This window comes from Podarcis liolepis (assembly GCF_965112155.1).
Source record: "Podarcis liolepis genome assembly, chromosome: 8".
NCBI classification, from domain to species: domain Eukaryota; kingdom Metazoa; phylum Chordata; class Lepidosauria; order Squamata; family Lacertidae; genus Podarcis; species Podarcis liolepis.
Window position 1 is genome coordinate 79,421,853 of NC_139560.1, and position 25,469 is coordinate 79,447,321.

General features: G+C 41.0%; 1 protein-coding gene and 1 long non-coding RNA gene across 10 annotated transcripts in view; one reads left to right on the plus strand and one right to left on the minus strand.

Annotated features, from left to right (window-relative positions):
• The window catches only part of LOC310714390, a 106,026-nt gene extending 88,753 nt beyond the window's left edge, over positions 1-17,273 (plus strand). For 3 of the 4 annotated variants that reach the window (XR_014529680.1, XR_014529681.1, XR_014529682.1), the window contains 2 exons: positions 6,838-6,944; positions 15,426-16,163. This is a non-coding gene — a long non-coding RNA (uncharacterized lncRNA). Of the gene's footprint in view, positions 1-6,837; positions 6,945-15,425; positions 16,164-17,245 lie in introns of those variants that run through there. The other variant, XR_014529679.1, reaches the window with a different exon arrangement.
• CTNND2 (catenin delta 2) overlaps positions 1-25,469 on the minus strand; it is a 220,212-nt gene that overhangs the window by 67,412 nt on the left and 127,331 nt on the right. For all 6 annotated transcript variants that reach the window (XM_083519176.1, XM_083519175.1, XM_083519172.1 and 3 more), the window contains 2 exons: positions 16,464-16,581; positions 10,093-10,278 (listed from right to left, as the gene is read on the minus strand). In XM_083519176.1, coding sequence (XP_083375302.1) covers positions 10,093-10,278; positions 16,464-16,581 — 304 coding nt within the window. The remainder of the gene's footprint in view (positions 1-10,092; positions 10,279-16,463; positions 16,582-25,469) is intronic.

Below are 25,469 nucleotides of genomic sequence, written 5' to 3' on the forward strand. Positions count from 1 at the left end.
TGTTCAAAAACCAAATCTCAGCTTCTGATTGGCTGCAGGAAGCACCTGCAGCCAATCGGAAGCCGCAGAAGCCCCGTCGGACACTCGGCTTCCAAAAATAGTTCACAAACTGTAACAATCACTTCCAGGTTTGCGGTGTTCAGGAGCCAAAACGTCTGAATTCCAAGGTGTTTGACAACCAAGGTACGACCAAAAAATTACACAGCTGCAAATCACCTTTTAATGTAAGGATGGGGAAGCATTTAATGGGACATCATACAACTGCCACCGTGTTTTGTACTATAGGCTCACTTTCAGTTATATAACCATAGGTTATCCTAATTTCACTAGCCAGAAACGTGGGCAGATAAAATACACCAGCTGTGTACAATGGAACAACCCAAGTCTCCTATGCAAGGCTGGCAGCTGGAGGTAACAGGTAAGAGGTTTCATTTAAAAAACAAAACCCTGAAGGGAAACCTCTGGAAGGGCTATGCATTCCTGAATCCTTCATGAAATGGGTTAGCAGTCTCCAGCCCTCTTTGGGCTGGCAGCATATGAATCCGCACAACAGAAATCTAAACTGCTGATGGTGCCCTGTTTAAACAAGGTTCAAAAACAAAAGTATCAATGCGCCATGTAAAATGGGCTGCTGTAATATTAAAATTATGAAGAGAGTCAAGGGAAGAGAAGAGAGAGCTTTTAGAGTTCATGGTGTCACCAGGACTCCCGCACTGTAAATATTAGGGAAATTTAGCCTTCAAAACATCACTAGCAGGCTAAAACCTTTCAAAGAAGTTAAGGGTGAAATCCTTGAAGCTGAAGTAGGGTTTCTATGGCTCAATTCGTTGTTATCCGGCATATAAAAAAGCCAAGTCTCAGGAGGGTGGCACAGCAGAAAACTTCACAAAACCATCATTTGCTTTGAATCCAAGAGGCTGTTTGAAAAATAAAAGTGCTCTTTAGAATGTTTCATAGACTGACAGAGGAATACAAATACACATACTTCTGTTCCTTTGCTTCTTTATTTCTTTTAGATTCATTCTGAAGAAAACTTTCTGATTTCCTTTCTGGATTTGCTGTATTCTCCATATGGAAGGCTCAGCCCTTTTTTGTGTGGTGGTGGTGTTACTTTAACACATTACTATGTTAAAGCCAAAAAATTCCCAATGCAATACAGTTCATGCTCTGGTCCTAAATATAGGGGTGGGGGTGGGGGTGGGGTGGGGACGACAACTCAGATTGGCCAAGACACATAATAACTTGCTCCAGGGTGCAAAATTATAGAAGAGGAACTCACTTTTCACTATGAAATCAAGAAGTGATTTTTTTAAAAAAAAACCCTCTCTCCCTGAGCTTAGGTAAGATAATCTTTAAAAATTTAGGCCATGATGCAAAGAGCTACTACAGGCATACTGAGAGGGATGTTTGACTTGCCTGCTTTTCAGCAACAGACTCTCAGAAACAAACCGTTTCTGAAACCCACCTCACTTTCAAGTGTGTCCTGAGCCTTATGTTATCCTGAGGCATGCACTCTTGACTTAACCCGCACTGGTGGACCATAAGTTGTATGAAAGTGGCTTATCATACTCGCTTAGAGAATGATGCCCAAAGTTCTTTGCAGCATGAACTAGTTGTATGATGCTTTGATCCTGGACTTGGGAGTGAGCCTATATAATGTGTGAGAAGCAGCTACACATTTTCACATGTACTTTCTGTATAAAAGGGGTATGTAAGCTAGAATCTAATACAGTGGTACCTCGGGTTAAGTACTTAATTCGTTCCGGAGGTCCGTTCTTAACCGGAAACTGTTCTTAACCTGAAGCACCACTTTAGCTAATGAGAACTCCCGCTGCTGCCGCGCCACCGGAGCACGATTTCAGTTCTCATCCTGAAGCAAAGTTCTTAACCTGAGGTAATATTTCTGGGTTAGCAGAGTCTGTAACCTGAAGCATATGTAACCTGAAGCGTATGTAACCCGTATCTGCTAACATTTGTCAGAGTCTGGTATCAGTTACACTTTTAACATGCTTTTGCTCCTATTATAACACATTAAATCGTTACGTGGTTTATATATTAAACTACAATAGGGGCAATAGGTGGCAGAAACAAAGAACTGCATGTCAGTAGAGGCTCCGGAGGATTGAGTGGATGAGACCAATAGTGGGTCCAACGATCAAGAAGGTGGTTTCTGCACATGCTATAGAGGGAAGTGAGGGGCAGAGGGGGCTTGTCAACCTGGGAAGGCAGCCCATCTAGGAGATGAAAACCTCTGATCCTAAACCTTCGCTGCTTTGCGGGATGACTTTAGTAGAAGCAAAGGCTAAGGAATAAACGCTACAGAAATCCAGAGTGGAGTCCCTAAGATGGTTGGTTGCTTATACGCCTCTTTCCGGCAACTCCTGCAGCGAAGCTGGTGCCAAATGTATTGCTCTGCTTTCCTTTGGACCTCGTCAGCAAGGCCAAGAGGGGAGTCTTGTAGTCTGGGCAGCCCAGAACCTCTATTTTCTTCTACATGTTCTCCCTTTCCCAGAAAAGATTCCTTAGTTTGGGAGTAGGCAGAAGTCAGTCCATGGTCCATCTATTGAACGGAATGCCTTGTCTGACCATAACATAGACTCTTGTTGATCATCTGGGACCCTTCTTCGAGATCCTCCCTTGACAGAGGTTTGGGGGCTGATGACAAGAGAGAAGGCCTTTTCTGTTGTGGCCCATACCCATCTACAGATTGCTTTCTGCAGCAACACTTGCCCTGCCCCAACATTAGCATCCTTTGGGTGTTTTTCTTCCCCCAGGCTTTCAACGGATTATGATACAGTCATACCTCAGGTTGAATGTGCTTCAGGTTGAGCGCTTTTGGGTTGCGCTCCGCGGCAACCCGGAAATAACTGAGTGTGTTACTTTCGGGTTTCGATGCTTGCGCAGGTGCAGACACTCAAAATGGCATCATGCGTGGAAGCCGCAAAACGCGATCCACGCATGCGCAGATGCGCCGTCACGTCTTATGTTCCGTTCAGGATGCGAACGGGGCTCCGGAATGGATCCTGTTTGCATCCCGAGGTACCACTGTAATCATTTTTGCTGCAGGTTTCTGGTAGGTTTGTGTTTGGGGAGAGAGGGTATGGTTTTAATGTGTGTGTTTTGTGTAAGCTGCTTGGAGAAATCTTGTATTAGGGTACTATTAAATAAAATAATAATAGGTTGCTCAGCTACATTCAGGCGACTATATCGTTCTAACTGCGTTATAAACATGCGACACCAGATGACGCTGTAGAGTTTGATCCTTCCTCAATGTGATTTTCCATTACGAGCTTTAGAATGCGTTTTCCTGTAAGGTTTTTTTCTTTCTTTTTAGCCAGGGTCTGTGGGTAGCTGAGAAACTTACAAAGAATGCTTGACTAGATGGAGCCTTCTTATGCTCTTAAGCAAACCAAAGTGCATATGCAAGATCACTTAATGCTGATTAATTAAATGTTAAGACAATTCTGAGTATGCACTCTCGCTTTGCAAATTAAACACACATTAGTGGATAATGAGGACTTTAGCAAATATCCATATCTCTATATACTGGTAGACCATGCATGAGTGACACCTCCATCTTAGTTGACCTTTCATGAAAGTAGTTTACATGACATTGCTTGATGTTGGGCTTCTGCTGCTACAGTAGGGAAACAGAAAAGAAAAGGAATCTAGCATTACCCTTCCTCTCACACTGATAGGATAAAAAATAACAAGAGGAAGGGGGAAATAGAGACTGCAGATATGATGCTGAAGCCAGCTTCTCCATTAACATGCCACAAAGGAGATATTTTTTGAAGCACTTCTGCAACATACAATTCTTTCCTTAAGAGGGCATGCAAAAGTTAAGGCAATTTGAGATTTCTTCCCAGAAAGCTGCTATGATTTTGTAGCAAGAGAAATTCCATCATGAGCATCTATCAGACAGAAATAGAAATTACAGGAGAGGATGAAAACCATAAATAAACACAATAAGCTGTAATAATATGGAACTATATGGATGGTTGGCAAAATAGTGACAATAGTTGGGTCTAGGCAGCAGCTGTGACCTAGGAACTAGAAAACAGAAAGCAAACAGGGGCATCTTAAGACAAGCCAGCTAGTGTTGGTATAGATCTATGTGCATTTTTAGTTATACAGAATTTCTAATCCTATGGAATGGATAAATTAAGCCAGAGTAATATGCAGAGCACAAATGAACACGTATACACTAATATTCATAGACAGACTGGACTGCTGTTAAATAACCTCAGATTAAAAAGAACCAACAGGACATTCTACAGATGCCATAAGCTGTTTCACTCATTTCCTCAGACATATATTAAAACCACATTTTAACTGCTTTCCAATCTGCGACTTTCAGCCTACTCAGTGAGAGAATTTTTCTATGCAACTTGGATCTTAATGCATTAGGGTTTACCATCTCTCTCTCTCTAGCACGCTCAAGCATGATTTACCTGTCTATCAGTTGTGAAATGTTGCTGTTGTAGCTCATGATTGATGACAGAAGATAAAACAGAAGGTCACAGTGATTTCAGGTGGGTCACCCAGAATGAAAATTCTATTTTGGATCTGATTCATCTTATGTCTATATTTAAGAGTAATGATAACCATAAACCTGGAGAAAACCAACAGATCCAAAAACTGTTTCCTTAATAGATAGAGCATATGTATAGAATAGGCAAGGGCAAATATTGAAGAAATAATAGCAGTTGCACTGCACGTTGTTAAAATGCACAATTTACTCTGGCATAACTTCCTTCATATTACACTATTCCATTTTAATACTGTCAAGTTTATCCGTAGGATTTTGGGTTATGATTCTTGTATCATGGATCAAGACCATGACATCAACAAGATCCCGAGGGATCTTCATCCTTACAAAATCCTCTGAAAACATAACCCTTGGTGACTTCTCAGTGTCAACTATGATTATTGGGATGAGTTGAAGTGACACCCTAACAATGCCTGAAATGGTGTGATTTTTTTAGCCTAGTGGTAAAGCTATAGCATCTTAAAAAGCAGAGACATCACCTTGCCAACAAAGGTCCGTATAGTTAAAGCTATGGTTTTCCCAGTAGTGATGTATGGAAGTGAGAGCTGGACCATAAAGAAGGCTGATCCCCGAAGAATTGATGCTTTTGAATTATGGTGCTGGAGGAGACTCTTGAGAGTCCCATGGACTGCAAGAAGACCAAACCTATCCATTCTGAAGGAAATCAGCCCTGAGTGCTCACTGGAAGGACAGATCATGAAGCTGAGGCTCCAATACTTTGGCCACCTCATGAGAAGAGAAGACTCCCTGGAAAAGACCCTGATGTTGGGAAAGATGGAGGGCACAAGGAGAAGGGGACGACAGAGGACGAGATGGTTGGATAGTGTTCTCGAGGCTACCAGCATGAGTTTGGCCAGGCTGCGGGAGGCAGTGGAGGACAGGAGTGCCTGGCGTGCTCTGGTCCATGGGGTCACGAAGAGTCGGACACGACTAAACAACTAAACAACAACAAAGCTATAGCATGGACTGTACCCACCAGACTATAGGTAGAATGGAATCTGATAGCTTGTTTTTGTATGACAAGCTATCAAAGGAACTATTCACGTCCAGAAATGTTTACGTCTGTGGTTTTGTGAAAATAAGGCCTTTGACGCATTCTTTGCATTGTGCATATTGTGAGAGGCATAAGAGAAATCCTTGATTTATTTCACAAATAAACTGTGACGGACTCTTTTGCGGACTTCTTGGAATGTCAACCATTTAACCATTATTGTTATAAACATTCTGAAAATAGATTGCCATTACAAAATAATTGCTTGTACCCCAAAGACCCCCGGGCATGTGCAAGGGACTCCTCTTGGTGAACAGATGGCAGTTAATGGCATGCAGAGTGGCACTCGTCTTTCTCTGGATCAAATCCAGAGAATTGTCTTTCATTGGCTACAGAGTTAAGACGCTGCATTAGAAAAATGGTTTAGAATGAAATCTATGTCGCTCTGTAACATTTTTAACCAGCAGTTCTGTGATATTTGATATTGTATTCTGATTAAACCAGTAATACAGCTGCCATAGCCAACAGGAATCAAGGAGATTATAGGAGCCATAGTCACAGTTTCTGCACATAGTAATTTCTGATCCTACTTCGCCTGTTGGATTATAATCATACATGGAGGTTTTAGTGCAGGAGTGAATCTGAAGTTGAGAAATATTACCATGGTTAAGAAACCCCGAGAAAAACCCAAATCACATTATTAGAAATATTAAACATCAATCTAAGAGATTTGGGGGTTTCTATCGCTATACTAATCTAAAGTCTGAAGATAGTGTAATTTATCTTCATGCTGTATAACAGTCCAGTGAACATAAATTTGAAATTACATGCACAGTTCCATGCACACCTTATTCTAAGAAAAGGATATTAAACCCTTCAGACTGATGGACAAGAAGAGCTCTGCAGAGGCCTTTACCCAGCTCTGACAGAGAATGATTACAGAACTAGAAAAAAGTTGCCTCAGAGTATAATCAGAACTATATTACAGAGGAATTACGATATCCAATAGGAAAATGTCAGAATGATTCTGTCTTCAGAAAAAAATATTATCAGGCTGTGCCTGGGAGTAAGCCATACTGAACACAATGGGACTTCTGAGTAGATTAGAACACTTTGTCAAAGATGCATAAAATACTGAGAATTAAAATAATACCATATAACCAAACAGTAGTAGTAGTATATTACTTTCACAGACTGATAAAATTCAGCACAGAATAAAGGCTATTCTACAACAGTTAAAATATTGCAGCAGATAAAACAAGTACAAATTGTTCTATGTTCTTTTCCTTTCTAGAAGCCAGCAAAAAGAATAAATCCTCTGATCTGCACTGATATTAAGAAAACGAACACCTGGCAATCCCCTCAGTGACATAGGAGGAACATCCCTTAAGTACATCACTAGTAAGTTTGCAGGAGATGTTCCAGGAAAATCCATTAGTAGAGGGAGAATTAACCTCCCTCTAAACTTACTATAGTGCAGAAGGACATGTTGAATAGATTTTATTGCTTCTGCTCCAGACACAGCCGTTTATTAACCAGGATCTTATTAAATCAGTCATTTAACAATGCTGAAGGCAGCACATTAAAGCGAGCAAGAGAAAATGCCCTCTTATACTTTGAAATGGTTAATGTCTATAGATACCACAACTGTGGTGATTCCACAGTTTCTAGGGATATTAAATAGTAATGGAGAACAAGATTTATTGGCTTTACTTCTTAGATAGCAGAAATCCAAATTTACTAACCTCTGGACCACAATAAGCTGGGTCTTCTTTAACCCACAATCGTTCAAAACCTCGAGAAAAAAGCCTAGACTAGAAAATCCTCCCCATCTCTCTCAACCAATGACTAACTAAAGAGTCTGAGATCAACAGGGGAGAGAGAACTACCATGAGATGCTAAGAAATGTAATTATAGCTACCATTGGATAAATAGCCGCCTTTCCCACACAAGGTGGTAACTCCAGTAACTTCCTAAGGAAAACAGACTGAACCCTTTCTATTTGGGAATTAAACCTTAAGATACAAATGAGGATGACGTAAGGAAGCTTTTAAGAGAAAATCAAACTGTTAAGAGTGAGGAGGTGATAACTCAGGAATCTAGGTTTCCTGAGGAACCGCTGAGGAGCTTCCCAATTCAGGAGACTTCTGTGGGGCACCAATATTTGCAAAATGTGAAACTACCAAAAATGATGGCTAAAACGGTATCAATTGGCTTCATTAAAACACACTAGTATTACGTGTCTTTATGGAACACAGATAACGTCTAAATTAGCTGAGGGACTACCTATGTGTGTGTTTTTTTAACTCATACAGATTCAAGAGAGTATGTACAGAATCCCAAGCGCAAATTAGCCCTGAATCATTTCCCTAAAGGAATCAGCACAGCATGCCTTAATGTTTCTTTAGGAGCTATTACAGGCAAACGTGTCAGTGACTCACAAATTATGGGTCAAGCAAAGTTTTCTGAACCATTTGTTTTAGTGCATGCTGTGCAACATGCTTGGGCCTCTAAGCCCTTTTCATTTTATTTTTTTATTAAGTACCCTTAAAGAACCTTCACAAGTTAAAAAAAAAAAAGACATCTGAAGAGTCAGCGTGCCAGAGCATCTTTGTGTCAGGAAAGCACAATTTCTGTAAGCCACAGTGAATAAACTGAAAACATGGAAAGTACTCAGTTGCGCTAGTAAATGTAAACTGAATAAAGCGACAAAATAAAATTAAAGTCTTGACATTTTTAGCATAAAAAGGAAATAGAGCAGGAATACATGTCCCACTAAAATGAATTAAACTATGTCTGCTTCAGTGTCACTGGGGTTCTAGCAACACAATCGATTTAGCTGAAAATAAGTGAATTCCAGCTGAGGGGGGAATTACAGGTGTTTATTTACTGCATGTAGAATTTTGTTTGGTTGCTTTTCAGTCAGCTGTAAACACTTGCTTATTGTTCTGGTTTTTAGACTTCTATAGTGTTTGATAACTGCATCAAGTTGTATTTGTATGTATGTGGATGTGGGTGGCGCTGTGGTCTAAACCACTGAGCCTCTTGGGCTTGCCGATCAGAAGGTCGGCAGTTCAAATCCCCGTGACGGGGTGAGCTCCTGTTGCTCGATCCCAGCTTCTGCCAACCTAGCAGTTCGAAAGCACGCCAGTGCAAGTAGATAAATAGGTACCACTCCAGCGTGAAGGTAAATGGTGTTTCTGTGCGCTGCTCTGGTTTCAGTGTTCCATTGTGCCAGAAGCGGCTTAGTCATGCTGACCACATGACCCGGAAAAACTGTCTGTGGACAAACGCCAGCTCCCTCGGCCTGTAAAGCGAGATGAGCGCCGCAACCCCAGAGTCATCTGCGACTGGACTTAACTGACTTAACTATTATGTGTGTAATATCTGCATACACAAGTATAGCTTTCTTGGGGATTTCTGTTTACCTCTTCATAGATTTTGGTCCCATAGGTTTGTGGATTCTGATTTTCAATTGCTTAAAAGAAAAAAAAAAGGAATTTTCTAAACTTCAAATTTATTGCAAGAGGCAAATCAGAAGTTGAGGTAAGCTGAAAGCGAATTGGCAACTCCCAGCAAGATCAGGAGCTCTAGCCTCAACCTATTTTTCTTCTTGAGAGAAGTAATTACGTATGGATGGTCTTCCTAATTTCAATCAGGTTAACAGTATTAGAAACAGTCAATCTGCCATACAGAGAAATAATTTCAACATCAATTATGGAAGCAACTATTCATTCAGTTAGAAAATAGATCTAGAAACTTATGTTAGACTGTAGCAAATAGAAGAGCTGTACTGCAATACCATACCATATGTTCTTATTTTTGAGGCTATTTGGACAAGTTTTGTTCAGAATAAATTTAATTATCCATGTGGATTATACACTATTAAAAATCCATGTAGATTTTTGCCTTCATGAGGCAACAAGCATAAGCCTGAGATCTATCTTTTAAAGTTTTTCTCCCTTATTTGGCATTTGAAATCAAACCGATCAATGCATAGTGGAGCTATGTGCTAGAAAATATCCAGAGGTTAATTTAATTATTCCTGAAATCTTAAAGATCTTTTCATCTGGGGTGCTTAGCCTTAACGCTGTTTCAAGTAATGTAATGCTAAATGAAATATTCCCTAAATCACAGCTGGCTAACTCTTTTTTTGGCTTTAGGGCAGTTGTTGTTGCCAAAACTGGGTGTGACTACACCACACACATTCGTGCACTCTAACGGGCATGCAAACACACACACACACACACACACACACACACACACACACACAGGTACAAAACTCCTGTCCTTGGCTGACCCACCATATCTCCATCTCCATCAGGTCACTGGGCTCTGCCTATTTCCAGCACTGTATCTACTTCTATTTTCTGTTGCCCCCTCTGTCCTAAATGGACAGAAATGATAGTAGCACCAATATTAAACAATGACACTGGATCAGAATGATTTCCCTGGTTATTCTTGTCTTTATTCACTGCACAGTTTGGTTCTTGGCTGAGTGCATTAGCACGACCATTAATTGTTTGCCACTGTAAGTCATTTTCAGTACCTGATCTTGAGATTTCTTTTTCTTCTTCTTCTTGCCCCAGCATCCCGAACTTTCTGCGTCTTTTCCATTGGCATCGCCACAAAGCAAGCCATCTAGTTCATCGGTCCCCATTTGCTGTCCCTGAGATGTTTCTGCAGCGAGTCTGTATGAGAGGTTCCTTAAAATGCACACACAGTTTTCAACGGTCTAAAAAGGAAGATAAAAATGAATGGAAAATTATTTTAGGATTCTCACATTCAACAGAAAGGTTTTCAGTCTTGAACATTCTTTTTGGTATAAAATTGTCCCCACTGGGTACTCCCCAGACTAGCAAACTACCCTTTGTAAAACTATGAAAAACCTGAAAGGCAAGTTCTTAAAATGGCCAATTTCAATATCTGCAATGGGGTTGGGGCAGCTGAACATCAGAGGTCAGGGGCTAGCCTGCTTTTGACAGTTTTCATGTTCGTACATAGGTGCTTCCAAACTGAAAACCACCTTAGTTAAGCATGTAAGAAGTTGCAAAGCCTTTTTTTGATTGAGGGAATGGAGTTTGAGTCAATAGTTAACAGTATCAAACAAATTTCAGAGAAAATCCAATGTGAAAGGGGTAGAATTAAAGTTAAAATGTGATAAATCGGATCTATGTATGTAAACTGGGTTTTTCCCATTTACAAAACAGGGGAAAGGCTATTTATGTTATAGTCTTATGTGTATATCTTGTATGAACCCCACATGGATTGATAATGGGGGATGGGACCAAGAAATAAAGTGTATTTTAGAGAGCCATCCATTCTTTAAGCTGCTTATTTGAACTGTCTAAACTAGCAGACTTAGTGAAATTATTACATATGTCAATTTGGTCTATCTCAGAGTGATGGAAATATCATATAGTGCAATGAAGAATCTCAGCTTTTGCTCTTTTGCATGGAAATAATGCTGAAATTTAGGACACCAAAGTGTTGGGTTTTTGTTTTTGCTTTTAAATAGAGTTGCTTTCATTTGATAACGAATTCTGTTTGAATTTGAAATGGTTCAGCCTTCTTAACATTTTGGCATTAGAATTGTAGCTAGCGGGTGGAGAGTTGTAACAGTGAATGGGTCTGCTGCTTGTGTGGTTTCAACCCTTGCTTCCTTCACTGTAAGTGAAATAAAATAATTCTTCATGAGACCCATGGTTCCCTGAATAGGGGATCTCTCTGACCATCTATCATGAAACCCAACGGAGACCCTTCCCCCCCTTCTGTCCTGTATCCTATCCCTTCCAATTGTCTAGTTGTCATTTCCCCTCCTCTCCAGCACATTATCAATCTACAGTGGTACCTCGGGATGCAAACGGGATCCTTTCCGGAGCCCTGTTCGCATCCCGAACAGAACGTAAGACGCGACAGCGCGTCTGCGTGTGCGTGGGTCGCGTATCGCTGCTTCCACACATGCACAAGACATCATTTAGACCGTCTGCACATGCGTGAGCAGCAAAACCCAGAAGTAACGTGCTCCGTTACTTCCGGGTCGCCACAGAGTGCAACCCAAAAGTGCTTGACGTATTTATCCCGAGGTTATGACTGTATCTTGTTCCTCTGGTTCTTTCCTTACTACAGTGGTACCTCGGGTTACATACGCTTCAGGTTACATACGCTTCAGGTTACACATTCCACTAAGCCAGAAATAGTGCTTCAGGATAAGAACAGAAATTGGGCTCCAGCGGCACGGTGGCAGCAGGAGGCCCCATTAGCTAAAGTGGTGCTTCAGGTTAAGAACAGTTTCAGGTTAAGAACGGACCTCTGGAACGAATTAAGTACGTAACCCGAGGTACCACTGTATATACAACTTGAGCCTATGAGTTCACATCAAACTCAGCCTTTGTCCTTCTAACTATCTAAAACCTGGGGAGAGGCCTCATCCATTTGCCATCTGGCACGGACCTCCAGAACGAATTAAGTACTTAACCTGAGGTACCACTGTACATTCAAATCTGCCATCGCCTTACCTATTTTGAAAAAAATAAATAGAGCTCTTGATGGCTTCTTGCTTCCACTTGCCTTGACTTTCTCTCATCTAACTCTCTTCTTTTGGTCCTCTCTAATCTGACTTTCCATACCACCTCTATGCTGATGATACTTAAGATCATCGTGGTTTATGACGCCATGGGAGACGTAGTAGATACATACTCCTCCTCCATCGCTCCACACTTCCTGCTGCACTCGGTTTTATGTGTGGAGATCTTGGCTACAACCAGGAAATTTCTGGTTTAATGTTGGCTAATAAGCTAGTGCTGTGTGCTGAAGCTGGTGCTTGATGGAAGGGAGGGAGGACTGAGGGAGGCATGGTCTGTAGGGCTCATACAGGGCTTCATAAGTCATGAAGCTGTTTGAGAAAGGTCCACATGTGTCCAGTGTGTGTACAATGGTTCTTAGATGTCTGCGATAATATTAGCTTTAGAGGAGGAAGTAGATGGCACTATCAATGCACATGCTGCTTCGCAGGAATAATAAGTTAGTTCGCAACAGTAGTACCGCGTTTCAGTATGTCAGCCGCAGCCCCATTTTCTGAGCTGTTATTTTTTAAAAAAAACACAGAAACAAAACTTAAGCTATATTTTGAAGCAATAGACACTGATTATCAGGCCCTGATATTACCGTATTGGCCTGAATATAAGCCTCACTTTTTAAAAGGGCGGCTTAAATTCACGACCTTACAAAAAATGGCTTTTACGATATCTCTGCTGAAACAGACACATGGTAAAACAGAATGGGTGTGAGTGCCTGCGGAATTTTAAGGGAGTGGCTTATATTTGGGTATTTTCTCTCCTCCCCATGTATGTCTTATATCCGGGTGTGGCATATACCGTATTTTTCGCTCTATAAGACGCACCAGACCACAAGACGAACCTAGTTTTTGGAGGAGGAGGAGGAAAACAACAAGAAAATATTCTGAATCTCAGAAGCCAGAACAGCAAGAAGGATCGCTGCACAGCCTGCATTTGCTCCATAAGACGCACACACATTTCCCCTTACTTTTTAGGAGGGAAAAAGTGAGTCTTATAGAGCAAAAATTACGGTATTTCAGGCAATACGGTACTTACTTATTTTATCTTCTTTAAACAATTTATATGCCGCTTAACTGCAAAGCAGTGTACAGAAAACTATGGATTTCATTGATCCAAAGAGGTTCTGAAGACTCCCTTCTCCCTTATTCTTCTAAATGCTATGAATTAATGTGCCAGGCATTCTGTTCTCTCCTGTGTGCAGCTGGAACTGGGACTCTAGTTTACCTCATTTACAGTTTTATACAATAGAACACTCTTCTTCATTTACCCCAAAAAAGGAATCTTCTTAAGAACAGAAGACTCTGCTAAGGTTTAGAATTCTTTCCTTCTCCTGGGTGCCTGGTAAGGAAATAGCGTGGATTTCATTGATCCGAGCGAGTTCAGAAGATCCAGTTCTGAAGCATTTCAACGCCTCATCTTCTGTTTGCCAAGGTGATTCAAGAAGCTTTGATATGCAGCTACCGATTCTGCTTTTATGCAGCTCATGGAGACAGCAGGAAGAAGGAGTTTTGTTGGGGGGAGAGGGCAGGCAGAAACGGCTTTCCATGAATTGCGTTCCTGACTACAAGGATAACCTGGCAGATTAGAGTTGTTTTAGGTAAAGGTAAAGGGACCCCTGACCATTAGGTCCAGTCGTGACCGACTCTGGGGTTGCGGCGCTCATCTCGCTTTATTGGCCGAGGGAGCCGACGTTTGTCCGCAGACAGCTTCCGGGTCATGTGGCCAGCATGACTAAGCCGCTTCTGGCGAACCAGAGCAGCGCACGAAAACGCCGTTTACCTTCCCGCAGGAGTGGTACCTATTTATCTACTTGCACTTTGACGTGCTTTCGAACTGCTAGGTTGGCAGGAGCAGGGACCGAACAACGGGAGCTCACCCCGTCACGGGGATTCGAACCGCCGACCTTCTGATCGGCAAGTCCTAGGCTCTGTGGTTTAACCCACAGCGCCACCTGTGCCCCTCATTGTTTTACTACTCACTAATTGATTTTAGGCTATTATATGACATACCGTAATCTGCACACACATCAATTACTGGGCCATGCATATAAAATTTCGCAGAACAAAGATGCTTCGGCTCAGGATGTGCTGATTTTTGCTGCCAAGTGTACTCAAACACAAGGACCAGTTTTGCTTTTTCTAGCAATCTGAAAAGTTCAAAAGGTGAAAAGAAGCAGTCCTTCACACACATGTGAAGTGCAAAATATTCTGGAAAAGGATGCTAGCCACAGCTAGCGCTTTGCTGTCTTCACTCTTCAGCCAGGGTGCTGAAATTTAATATTGGCTGCTTTGCTGTGGGAAGGAAAAGTGTCACACACGTATATTTAAGTTCGTCATACAAATAAACTAAGATAAACTTCATATCTGTAAAACAAGCTCTTCCTTCTTGTCATGCAACCATGATTTAACTAACAGATAAAATGGAACCTCGTTTTTTGAACGTAATCCGGTCCGGAAGACCATTCGACTTCCGAAACTTTCTAAAACTAAAAACTCAATACAGAAGATTCAATACAACAGGGAAACTCAAAATGGAAGCTGTGTGGCATGTTCGGCTTCCGAAAAGCATTCAAAAACCGAAGCAGTTACTTCAGGTTTTCAGCGTTTGAAAGCTGAAACATTCAACTTCCAAGGTGCTTGAAAACCGAGGTTCCACTGTACTACTTAATGCAGATGTTATTTCAAGTGCTAACTAATACTGCTGATCTGGTGTAAAAGGTCATGTCTTCAGACCTGCCAGTGATACATGCATGGTGGGACTGCACACCATGTCATCCTACCCTCCGCTCACATTCATTGTCACATCTACATGTGATGTTTATGAGTACAGTGGTACCTCTAGATGTGAACGGGATCCGCGCGTGTCACATTTCGGCTCTTCTGCGCATGCGCATGACATCATTTTGAGCGTCTGCGCATGCGCAATCAATGAAACCCGGAAGTAACGCGCTCCGTTACTTCCGGGTTGCCGTGGAGCGCAACTCAAACTCGCTCATCCCAAAGCACATTCAACCCAAGGTATGACTGTATATTGAAATGAGTTATCCCTCAAAATTTGGGTCCAGGTGAGATATAAAGCTCATGTATAGGGTCATGTGAGTGTAGGGACGTTTGGTGTGCCATACTTAAATACGGAGTCAAGGCAGATTATAACCTAGAGGGGGCATGAAGTTATGATGCTGATAAAACAAAGCTGTTAACGTTTTCACCAAATTATTCCAATTTAGACTAATGTTCAGCAAGGGCTGCAGCTCATTGGTGGAGCATCTATTCTGCTTACGAAAGGTCCTTGCTTCAACTCCCAGAATCTCCAAGGAGGGCTGGGAATTCCCCCTGCCTGAAACCCTGGACAGCTGCTGCCAGTCTGTGTTGACAATGCCATGCTAGATGGACCAAACTCGGAAGCTTCTGGTGTTCCCGTGGGAGTAAGTATTAGGCTTTGCCAATTTACCTTAGTTTATCTGTATGAAGAATTTAAATAAAGCCCTACAGAAACACCTGCCATTTTACAGAAAATGGAATATGCAGCATTTTGTTTCAGCTAAGTTACTCCTCCGCCTTCCAACCCACATGGCGATTTCTTAAAAATTATGGGAACAACCATAAATATTGACTGTATCCAAAACAGTATCATATCGAAGGCTAAGAAAATATAAACAAGGAAAACCAAACAAAGGCAACATTGACACCTGTACCCAGTGATCAGAAGAATTAACGTCCATCAAACAGTTTTAACACACATCAACAAAAGTAATGGCCATCTCTATAATTCAAGCTCCGTTGTCATTCATTAATGAAACTCTACATTTAAGTTGTAAAAATCATCAAACAAAATCTCCACAAAAGCACACAACTCACCACCCTATCCCGATATATTAGCTCATGCAGAGACTGCGGCAGGCAGACAAGGTAGCTTACCTTCATTGAGACAATTCAAGGTCCAGCACATCGAGTATATCTTCTTATGCTGCTTATTTATTTATTAGATTTATATTCTGCCTTTCCTCGAAAGATGTCAGGGCGGTTCACCTCTGTTTCCCAGAGTTTCTCCTTTTATACCCACACTGTGCATGAAGACCCTTTTGGATTTGCAAGGCCCAAAGTCTGAGCCTCTGGGCTTAACTGCTAAGTACCTGTTGCCACTACAACAAACTATGGCATGAATTTGAGAGAATGACAGACATATATCTCACATAAGCATACAGTAAGTGCAGGCTTTCCTTAAAGGCAAAGGATCCTGAAATTAAATTCTTACAACCTGAAGGATATATGATGTGCCTCTGTTAATGTGAGTTCCCCCCCCCCTTCAGAGTACTGTTTCTATAAAAACAAAGATGGCAAACCTTGCTATCAATTTCACTGCTCCCTAGAGCAGACTGAATCACGTACAGCAATGCATCCGTAAGTCCATCACACTCTCTCATTCTTCTGCGGGCTTCTTCTCCAGCAGAGCTGACATTCCTAGGATAAAGCAACAGTGGTCACCATCTTCTCATTCCGCTACTCGTTCCTTGCAATGGACATGCTACAGTTTATCTGTTGTTGTTGTTTTTTAAAAAGATCATTGGCTGTGATAGGTTTATATATGTGAATGAATCTCCTCTATGCTCTTTTCAAAAGAAAAACACACACGTTATGGTCTTTTATCACGATCTCAGAGAACTTTTAAAATTGGGTTAACACACAAGATGGAGCTTTGGGAAGGGAACACAAGTCTGGTTTAAAGTAAAAATGCTTTTACAATTCTTATGTCAAAGCCATGCCTCCATCAACCCCACCCCTCATGAAAAGCACAATGCGTGACACCTACAAATGTTCAAGAATGGTAGCATTTCCCCCGCATCTCTTCTCATTTCTAGCTTTGGAACAGTTATTCCCCTGAAAGTGGTTATGCTCTAAAAACTCCTGGGCGCCATCTAATTGCCTTGAAATGTATCAGTGTTGCGATACAGCACCAGCCCTGCTTTTATGTTCAAATACCATCAATAAAACTTAGCCTGGTAGATACCACTTTAAAATCTGAGTGCCAGAATCAAGGAGAAATATGGCACATTCAAGTTAGCACTAAACGACAACAGAGAATATAAGTCTAGGATTCCATTTTTGCGGCTGTTTGTCTCCACAGACCCCCGTTATGCAGGCCAACGTTCTCCATGGTTTTCATCCCAACCAATGCTCCAGTAGTCAGCAAGTCCTACTCTATGATTCTTCATTAGCAACACGGCAACAACTGAGATGGCAGATGAATATTGTTCCCAGAGTTGACTTACCTGCCAGCACTAAGAGCAGTTCAGCAGAGATTGTGTCCTGGAATGTACTCCAGAATCTTCGGGGCACATTCTAAGATACACACTCGTTGGTTGTAGTGAACTGGCTAAGACACATTGGCCCTGCCCTTCATTTGTTTGAGAACATGGCCCTAGGATTCATGATCCCACAGCCTGGAAGGACCACGAAGCACAGCTATTATGAATGAAGCAGGGTTTGCAGCAAAGAGGCAAGAAAGAGCAAAGCATTTTACTATACCTTTATGAATGAAAACATTTATGCAATGTGACCTTCGATATTTTGTAGAGAATTAAAACCAGGGCTCTCTCTTTTCTGACACCAGCCCATAATACCATGTCCTCCAGTTTTTAGAGCAACTTTCAGCGTAACTAACCTAGGCTACAAGGCTCACATGCAACTGGGTCATTCCATATCAAGTGATCCAACTTTTTTTTACCTCATGTCATCCAAATTTCTTAATATTCTGTACATTTGTTGAATGATCAAAACTAAGTTTGAATCTATTTTTTTTAAATCTTGTCCTGTTTGTGAGTTATGAGGGTTTGACATTTCATAAATAAATAAATAAATAAATAAATAAATAAATAAATAAATAAATAAATAAATAACAATTTTGGCCTTGCTGGACTACACAAAAGCTTTAAAAGCTCAGCCCAGAATTGAGATATGTCAAAAATAAAAACACCAATCTCTTCAGGACTTCATGGGCTTTAATATTATATGTCACATGATGGGCCTACTTTAAATTTTAAATTTAAAGTTACAAAATTTTAAAAAGTGATTAAAAATTAATGATTACAATTTTCCAAAATTGTATTCATTATGTAATATTTCTAAAAGCTACCTGCAAAATTTCATCTTGGGATCTCAATGGGATCACATATATTTTGTACATACAGTTTTGTTTTGCAGCTGCACAATTTATATTCATTTTGTATTGTAATGCCCATTAGCTGCAAACAATAAATTCAATCAAGTCATTCAACAAGTGTACAAAATATTAAGAAAATTGGATGACATGAGGTAGAAAAGTTTGACCTCTTGATATGGAATGACCCAACTTGGTTTTAAATAAATTGCTTTCTTGATAAATCTCCTGCCCAGTGCTTTCTTCAGTGTGAACTTACATCAAAGTAGAAAAATGGTGTTGGATTTTAGAACCAGGAAATATATACAGAAATGACTAAAATTGTGTCTACACCAGGAGTCATGTTTTCTGTGTTGGAATCTTGAGGATCAGCAATAGGAAAACAAAAGAGTGCAACAAAAATGCATCTTAAGGAAAATGGGCTGACCAGGAAAATATTTTCATGTGCCACCTGAGCTAGAGTAATGGGTTATCAAGCAAATAACAGTGCATTTCAGTTTCTGGAACAAAATATCCCATCGTTCTGTCACTTCAGGTAATTTTTACAACAGGTTCCCTATCAGTAATTGTTGCATAATTACAGAACAAGGGTGTATGCAAAATAGTTCTATATTTTCAACTGGTTGTAGCCACTTGAGGAGAGGAGAGAAGCCTACGTTCAGAATTATTATACACTGAACTTTCATTTCAAACGTAAGCATTTTTCCTGTGAGAGAAAGCGTGGAGGCAGGATCCTACCTAACTGGAGAGGGAGAAAAGAAGCAGCAAACCTCACACTTTCATGAGTGCAGATATAATAGTAGTAGTAATAGTAGTAGTAGTAGTAGCAGTAGTAGCAGTAATAATAATAATTTATTATTTATACCCCGCCCATCTGGCTGGGTTCCCCCAGCCACTCTGGGCAGCTTCCAACAGAATACTAAACTATGATAGTCTATTAAACATTAAAAGCTTCCCTAAACAGGGCTGCCTCCAGATGTCTTCTAAATGTCTGGTAGTTGTTTATCTCTGACATCTGGTGGGAGGGCGTTCCACAGGGCGGGTGCCACTACCAAGAAGGCCCTCTGCCTGGTTCCCTGTAATTTGGCTTCTTGCAGCGAGGGAACTGCCAGAAGGCCCTCGGCACTGGACCTCAGTGTCCGGGCAGAAGGATGGGGGTGGAGACACTCCTTCAGGAGACACTGGTTTAAAATGACAAAAGCACAAGGCACTTGTTTTTAAATGTTTTAAGATTAAATATTATTCCATTAATATTCAGCACAAATAAATAGGGCTTTTTAGCTATTTCGCGCTAATTCCCTCTCCCCGTGCTGGGTTCACCCTGGGAGTGTTTTCACACAAACTTTCTTACCATGGGTGTGCTTTGAAAGAATAGCATTGCACCAGGAAGCCAGGAAGCACAATCATTTATTCTTTCATTCATTCATACCCAGCCTTCTTGGGGAGAAGTAGCACATTTATCCTGCATTCACACACACACAAACTTGTCTGGGCACATGTCCCAAACATACAGTGTAACTCTTCAGCAACCAATATTTGTGTAAGTAAGAGGAGGGCCTTTACATGTTCTAGAAGACCAGAGCATGTAAAGTATGGGGAAGCTGAGCTAAAATATAAAGAAAGGTGAAAATGGGACAGGGGCGTGCACAGTATTATCTTCCGTTTTAAGAAGAAGAAAAAGCAATGAAAAATAAAACAGAACACATTTGATTTTGATCAAAAAGAGAAGCATATGCTTAATTCTCCCCTATTTAAATAAATTAGGCTGATGAGTACTTAATTTTGTTTGGATTTTCCAATAACATAGTTTGTTTAAAAAAGAGAGAGAGTTGCAATTGGTTTCAATTGTTTTGAAGGGGGAAAAGATTGTGACAGCTTCAACTAGTTTTCTTAAAAGAGTCATTACTGTATTATTTTTAGAACACAAACTATAACTAGATATTGATAAATTATGTCTTTGCTTTGTAAAACTGTTAATACTCAAATACATTTTCATCCACCCCATCTCTTTTTCTAGTCATTTGAGTGCTCTATCAAGAAGAAGAAGAAAGTTAATCAGATGTAATCTAAGTAAATTTCTGAAACTGTGTTAATATTTATTACATTTTCTGCTGATTATTTCCAATCAGGTACAATTCAACCATTCTGATTAGCTTTCTCTGCAATAACAGCCTGATTGTCTTTGCATGTGTTATTCATGCTGAAATTCAGTTCTGTAAGTTAATACTGAAATTTCGGTATTATAAGTAGCAATTATATTTACATAAGAGTATAGTACATTGGCTTTCATGAAGGTAGAGACAGGGAGCATTCATAGGCTGCACACATTCTGATTCTTCACACCAACAAGAGTGGGTGGGAAGAAAGAGGGATGGAGGAAATTGACAGAAGGCTTTGCTGAATGGCAAGTCATGCCACCTGCATGGTTTTCAAAATGGAGGCAGCCGCCAGGCAGAATTATTTCACATGGCTGCTATGTTTATTAATCAGCAATCGGCCGCAGCACCGCAAGGCTAAAACTGGAACTTTCTTAATTCTTCAAGTCAAGAGAAGGATATAATGTACACCACAACAATAAGTATATATATCAGTAAAGAAATGTGCAGTTCATCCAACCTACCGTATTTTTCACTCCATAAGACGCACTTTTTCCCTCCTAAAAAGTAAGGGGAAATGTGAGTGCGTCTTATGGAGCAAATGGCACTGCTCAGAGGGAGAGCTGCGCAGCGCCCTGTCAGTGAAGCACCTCTCTTGCAAAGCGGGAGGAAGAACGGCGCCCCGCTTGCTGTCCTGGCTTCTGCCTTAGCCCCGCGCAGCCTCTTCTGGGCAGGGGGAGCCTTCAGCCCGCTGCCCGGGAGAGGCTGCGTGTGGCTATCCCAGAAGCCAGATCCCTCTTGCTGTTCTGGCTTCTGGGATTCAGAATATTGTTTTTCTTGTTTTCCTCCTTATGGCCTGGTGCGTCTTATAGAGTGAAAAATACGTGAGAGAAAACTGAAGTTTATGGGAAATTAAACAGAAAGCCAAAACTAGATAGCCAGATGTACTGAAATTAAGACAACAGCTGCATTGACTTGAGGGGTATAGAGCTAGGTTGTCAGTATATTCACTTTCCTCATGCCCATCACCCTTCTCCAATCTGCTCCAGAGGGTTGAGGGAACCCCTATAACAGATGGGGTGAGGTCAAGGGGGGGGGAGGATAGAGGAGGGCATTCTGTAGTACTAGCAGAAATCATTTGTGCTGATGGAATTACTTAAGTAAGTGCTATGTTGAATACAGCCCATCATTTAAAGCTCATTCATAAATCATGACATTTCACCCTTCGTTTCAGTTAGAACTCTCAAGGCAGCTTGCAGTTCTAAAATAATAATAATAACTTATTCAAAACACATTGATAAGAAATAAATAAAAGAAATACTGGTTTTCTGCTGTGCTGAAATGAAAACTTACACCATGTTTTTCTTACGGAGCAAATATCTGGGACCTTAATAAATCTCTTGATAAGAAGTACCCTACTTTCCCTTTTTGAGATTATTATTAGAACCTTAAAATACTGGTTTAAGGCATCCTGTCTTTGAAAGACCAGGCTACCTAACATGTGTCCCTTTGAGCAAATGAAAGCTGGGTCTTAATGAAAAGGCTCAAGTCCATTCCAAAGACTTCTACACCAAATGCAATGCTATGGTTGTTCCTTAAGAGTTTTTCCTAGCTGCACTGTTTTATTGCCCAACCTTTTCGGAGACTTGAAATAAATTTTTAGGTCCACTCCTTAAAGGGGAAGCAAACTGGTCAGTTATGCAGACAATTTACGTCTTGTTGGCTTCTCATACTACAGCAACTTCTCTGGTCATGGCAAGATTTACTTTGCCAGCTACAGACCTCAAGCCAATTTTTTTACTCATTCATAATGTGATAAAAAAAAGGTTTCATGTTATTGTGAATATTATTTTTGCAATCATTGTTAACTGCTTGCCTTCTGTTGTAACCCAGAGTTAAAACACTGAAGTCTTCACTACTGCGTAATAATGTTTTGCACTGCGTCCTGGTGCACTCACTGGACTGCATTGAGCAGCAAATAATTGCAAATGAATTAAAAACGCTATAAAGTAAAATAGAATGTTTTGCACAGATGCAGTCCTTAGGGAGATTCCTGACACAGTTCATACAAATTTCAGGAATCTATTGAGGCTTCTTCCCGCCATTCTTACAAATATTCAGCACGACATATTTGATTGATGTTAAAAGTATGCCATAAGAACTTAACATGGCCTCTAAAATCTTTCCCATCCCAGGCCCTAAATTTTACGGTAAAGGCAGATAATGCTAGCAGACATGTCCTAGCTACACAAAATAACATTGTCTCTAGACTAATGCAAAATGACCAGAGCATCAACTAAAATTAGCTGTTAAAACGAAATAGCCAGCATGCGAGAGAAAAAACTGCTTGCAGCTGCTCTGCTGCTTCCTGGTCTTTTTCATAATCCTGTGGCACACTGAGCTAAGAGAGGGTTTGGCATGGGGTGTTGTCTGAACCTTTGCCCATGGTTAAGCTCCCCCCTTGCTAACCCTGATCTGTAGCCAAGGTTTCTTCTCTTCAATACACACACACACACACACACACACACACACACACACACACACAGAGTGGTACCTCGGGTTAAGTACTTAATTCGTTCCGGAGGTCCATACTTAACCTGAAACTGTTCTTAACCTGAAGCACCACTTCAGGTTAGCTAATGGGGCCTCCTGCTGCTGCGCCGCCAGAGCACGATTTCTGTTCTCATCCTGAAGCAAAGTTCTTAACCTGAAGCACTATTTCTGGGTTAGCGGAGTCCGTAACCTGAAGCGTATGTAACCTGAAGCGTATGTAACCCAAGGTACCACTGTATACACACACACACAAATTTATGTCATTAGCTTGGTTAATTCACATTAAGTATTTTAGTGTTTGACAACTGAGCTAGTCCTGAAAGTACTAATCTAATCTAATCTACAACGTTTCAGGTCTGTGAAACATTTCTGTCTCTGGAAAGAAATGGGAAAAGTTCAGGGCCGGGCAATATCCCATCAGCTCTTACTATTGAACATACTGCTTGAGGAAACTTTGTAGTCTATGGCACCTGGAGGCTACCCTAGAACATCTAGGGATGCTTAACGTTTGCCTTTTGGTGCAAAAACAATGGAAAGTGATAGAGAGCTAGGAGATTGCTTTCTAAGTAACAGAAATAGAATACACATATTAATTAGATCAAATTCTGCAAGCTCCATAAAGCTCACAAAACGGAGTTTTGGAACTTTCTGCAGACCAGAGGCTATTAGTTATAGCCAATATCCAATCAGTTTGCAGTTCCAAAGTTCAACAAAACTTTAAAAGGACACTAATCAAGGTTAGGATCTACATTCTGCAAAGTGCCCTGGAATCCAATTGACTGTGAATTTCTAGGAGGAAGCAGTCGTAAATAGCCTACCACCCAGATATGGCTATGAAAGGGCTCTGACCAGTTTCTTTGCAACACCAGTGAAAATCAAATATTTTTCTTCATGGCAATGAAAGTAATTACATTTACCATATTCTCTATCATATTTTTTCAAGCAGATAAGTACTCTTATCATCTCATTGTGAAGGTAAAGAATCATATACAATTTGGTGTTGAAGAAGTAAGTTTGGCAAGCTCAGTAACATATTTTGAGTCCTGCCAGGGAGTCTGTTGTGCATTGAAGACACCTTCCAAATATAATTTGAGAACTTCTACACCATGAAAGAGTGTTTGTGATGACCAGCTTGTTATCTTGGCAGAACTCTATTAGCCTTTGCCCTGCTTTGTTTTGACCTCCAAGGCCAAACTTGCCAGTAGTTCCTTTTATCTCTTGCCAACAAAGGTCCGTATAGTTAAAGCTATGGTTTTCCCAGTAGTGATGTATGGAAGTGAGAGCTGGACCATAAAGAAGGCTGATCGTGGAAGAATTGATGCTTTTGAATTATGGTGTTGGAGGAGACTCTTGAGAGTCCCATGGACTGCAAGAAGAGCAAACCTATCCATTCTTAAGGAAATCAGCCCTGAGTGCTCACTGGAAGGACAGATCGTAAAGCTGAGGCTCCAATACTCTGGCCACCTCATGAGAAGAGAAGACTCCCTGGAAAAGACCCTGATGTTGGGGAAGATTGAGGGCACAAGAGAAGGGGATGACAGAGGACGAGATGGTTGGACAGTGTTCTCGAAGCTACCAGCATGAGTCTGACCAAACTGCGGGAGGCAGTGGAAGACAAGAGTGCCTGGCGTGCTCTGGTCCATGGGGTCACGAAGAGTCAGACATGCCTAAACGACTAAACAACAACAACAACAACACCATGAAAGCATCCACCATGTTGGATAAGTGAGCCCCTACAAAGCCCGCTGATTACAAAATATCTGACCAGAAATGTATGGACACACAGTCTGTATGTTGTTTTAATATTGTATTGTAATAAGATGGGGTGAGACAATTCAACACACAATACATCAAACCTTCGCTTTACCACTTGAAAACAATCTGATTCAGTTAGGACTTCCAAATGAGTGTAACGTCTTCCACCCAGAACAACAGGAGCGTCACATCTACAGTACCATTTCAGTATACTGTGTTCCAGTAAACTCCAAATCAATGGCTTAACCTTTATGAGAGCATGGTGGCTCTATGCAGGGAAGTAGTGGAACAAGCAGTTGCTGCTTTGTGAAAAGAGAGCATTGGCGTATTGTACCGACCAACAGTGGGTGATATAGCTGTAGATGCTCAGAATGTAGAATAAGGCATTCTGGTTACTAAACAGTTGTCTCCCCAAAAATGATGCTGCAATAGGATGACAGCATAAATTAAGGACTGCAACAGTTCCAGCTCCTTGTACCTGAAATGTATTATCACCCTGAGAACAGGGAGAACGCAGAAGATTCAGAGATGTTTACAACTAGCAAGGAACCTGGTATTTCTGGTAGCTCACAGCCCAATGTGGCTGATAGATCACTGCCACTTCACCAACTACGCCTGCGTGTCCTCCAAGCCCATAGAACGAGCTTTTTAGCTCAAATAAATTCCTTAATGGCTGGCTTCAGAATAAATACAACTTTTGAAGACATGTACAGGTTTGTGCTACCATATTGTTACGCTGTCTTTCTTTCAAGATCAAATGGCTTTGCAATGCACCGCCAAGGATACCA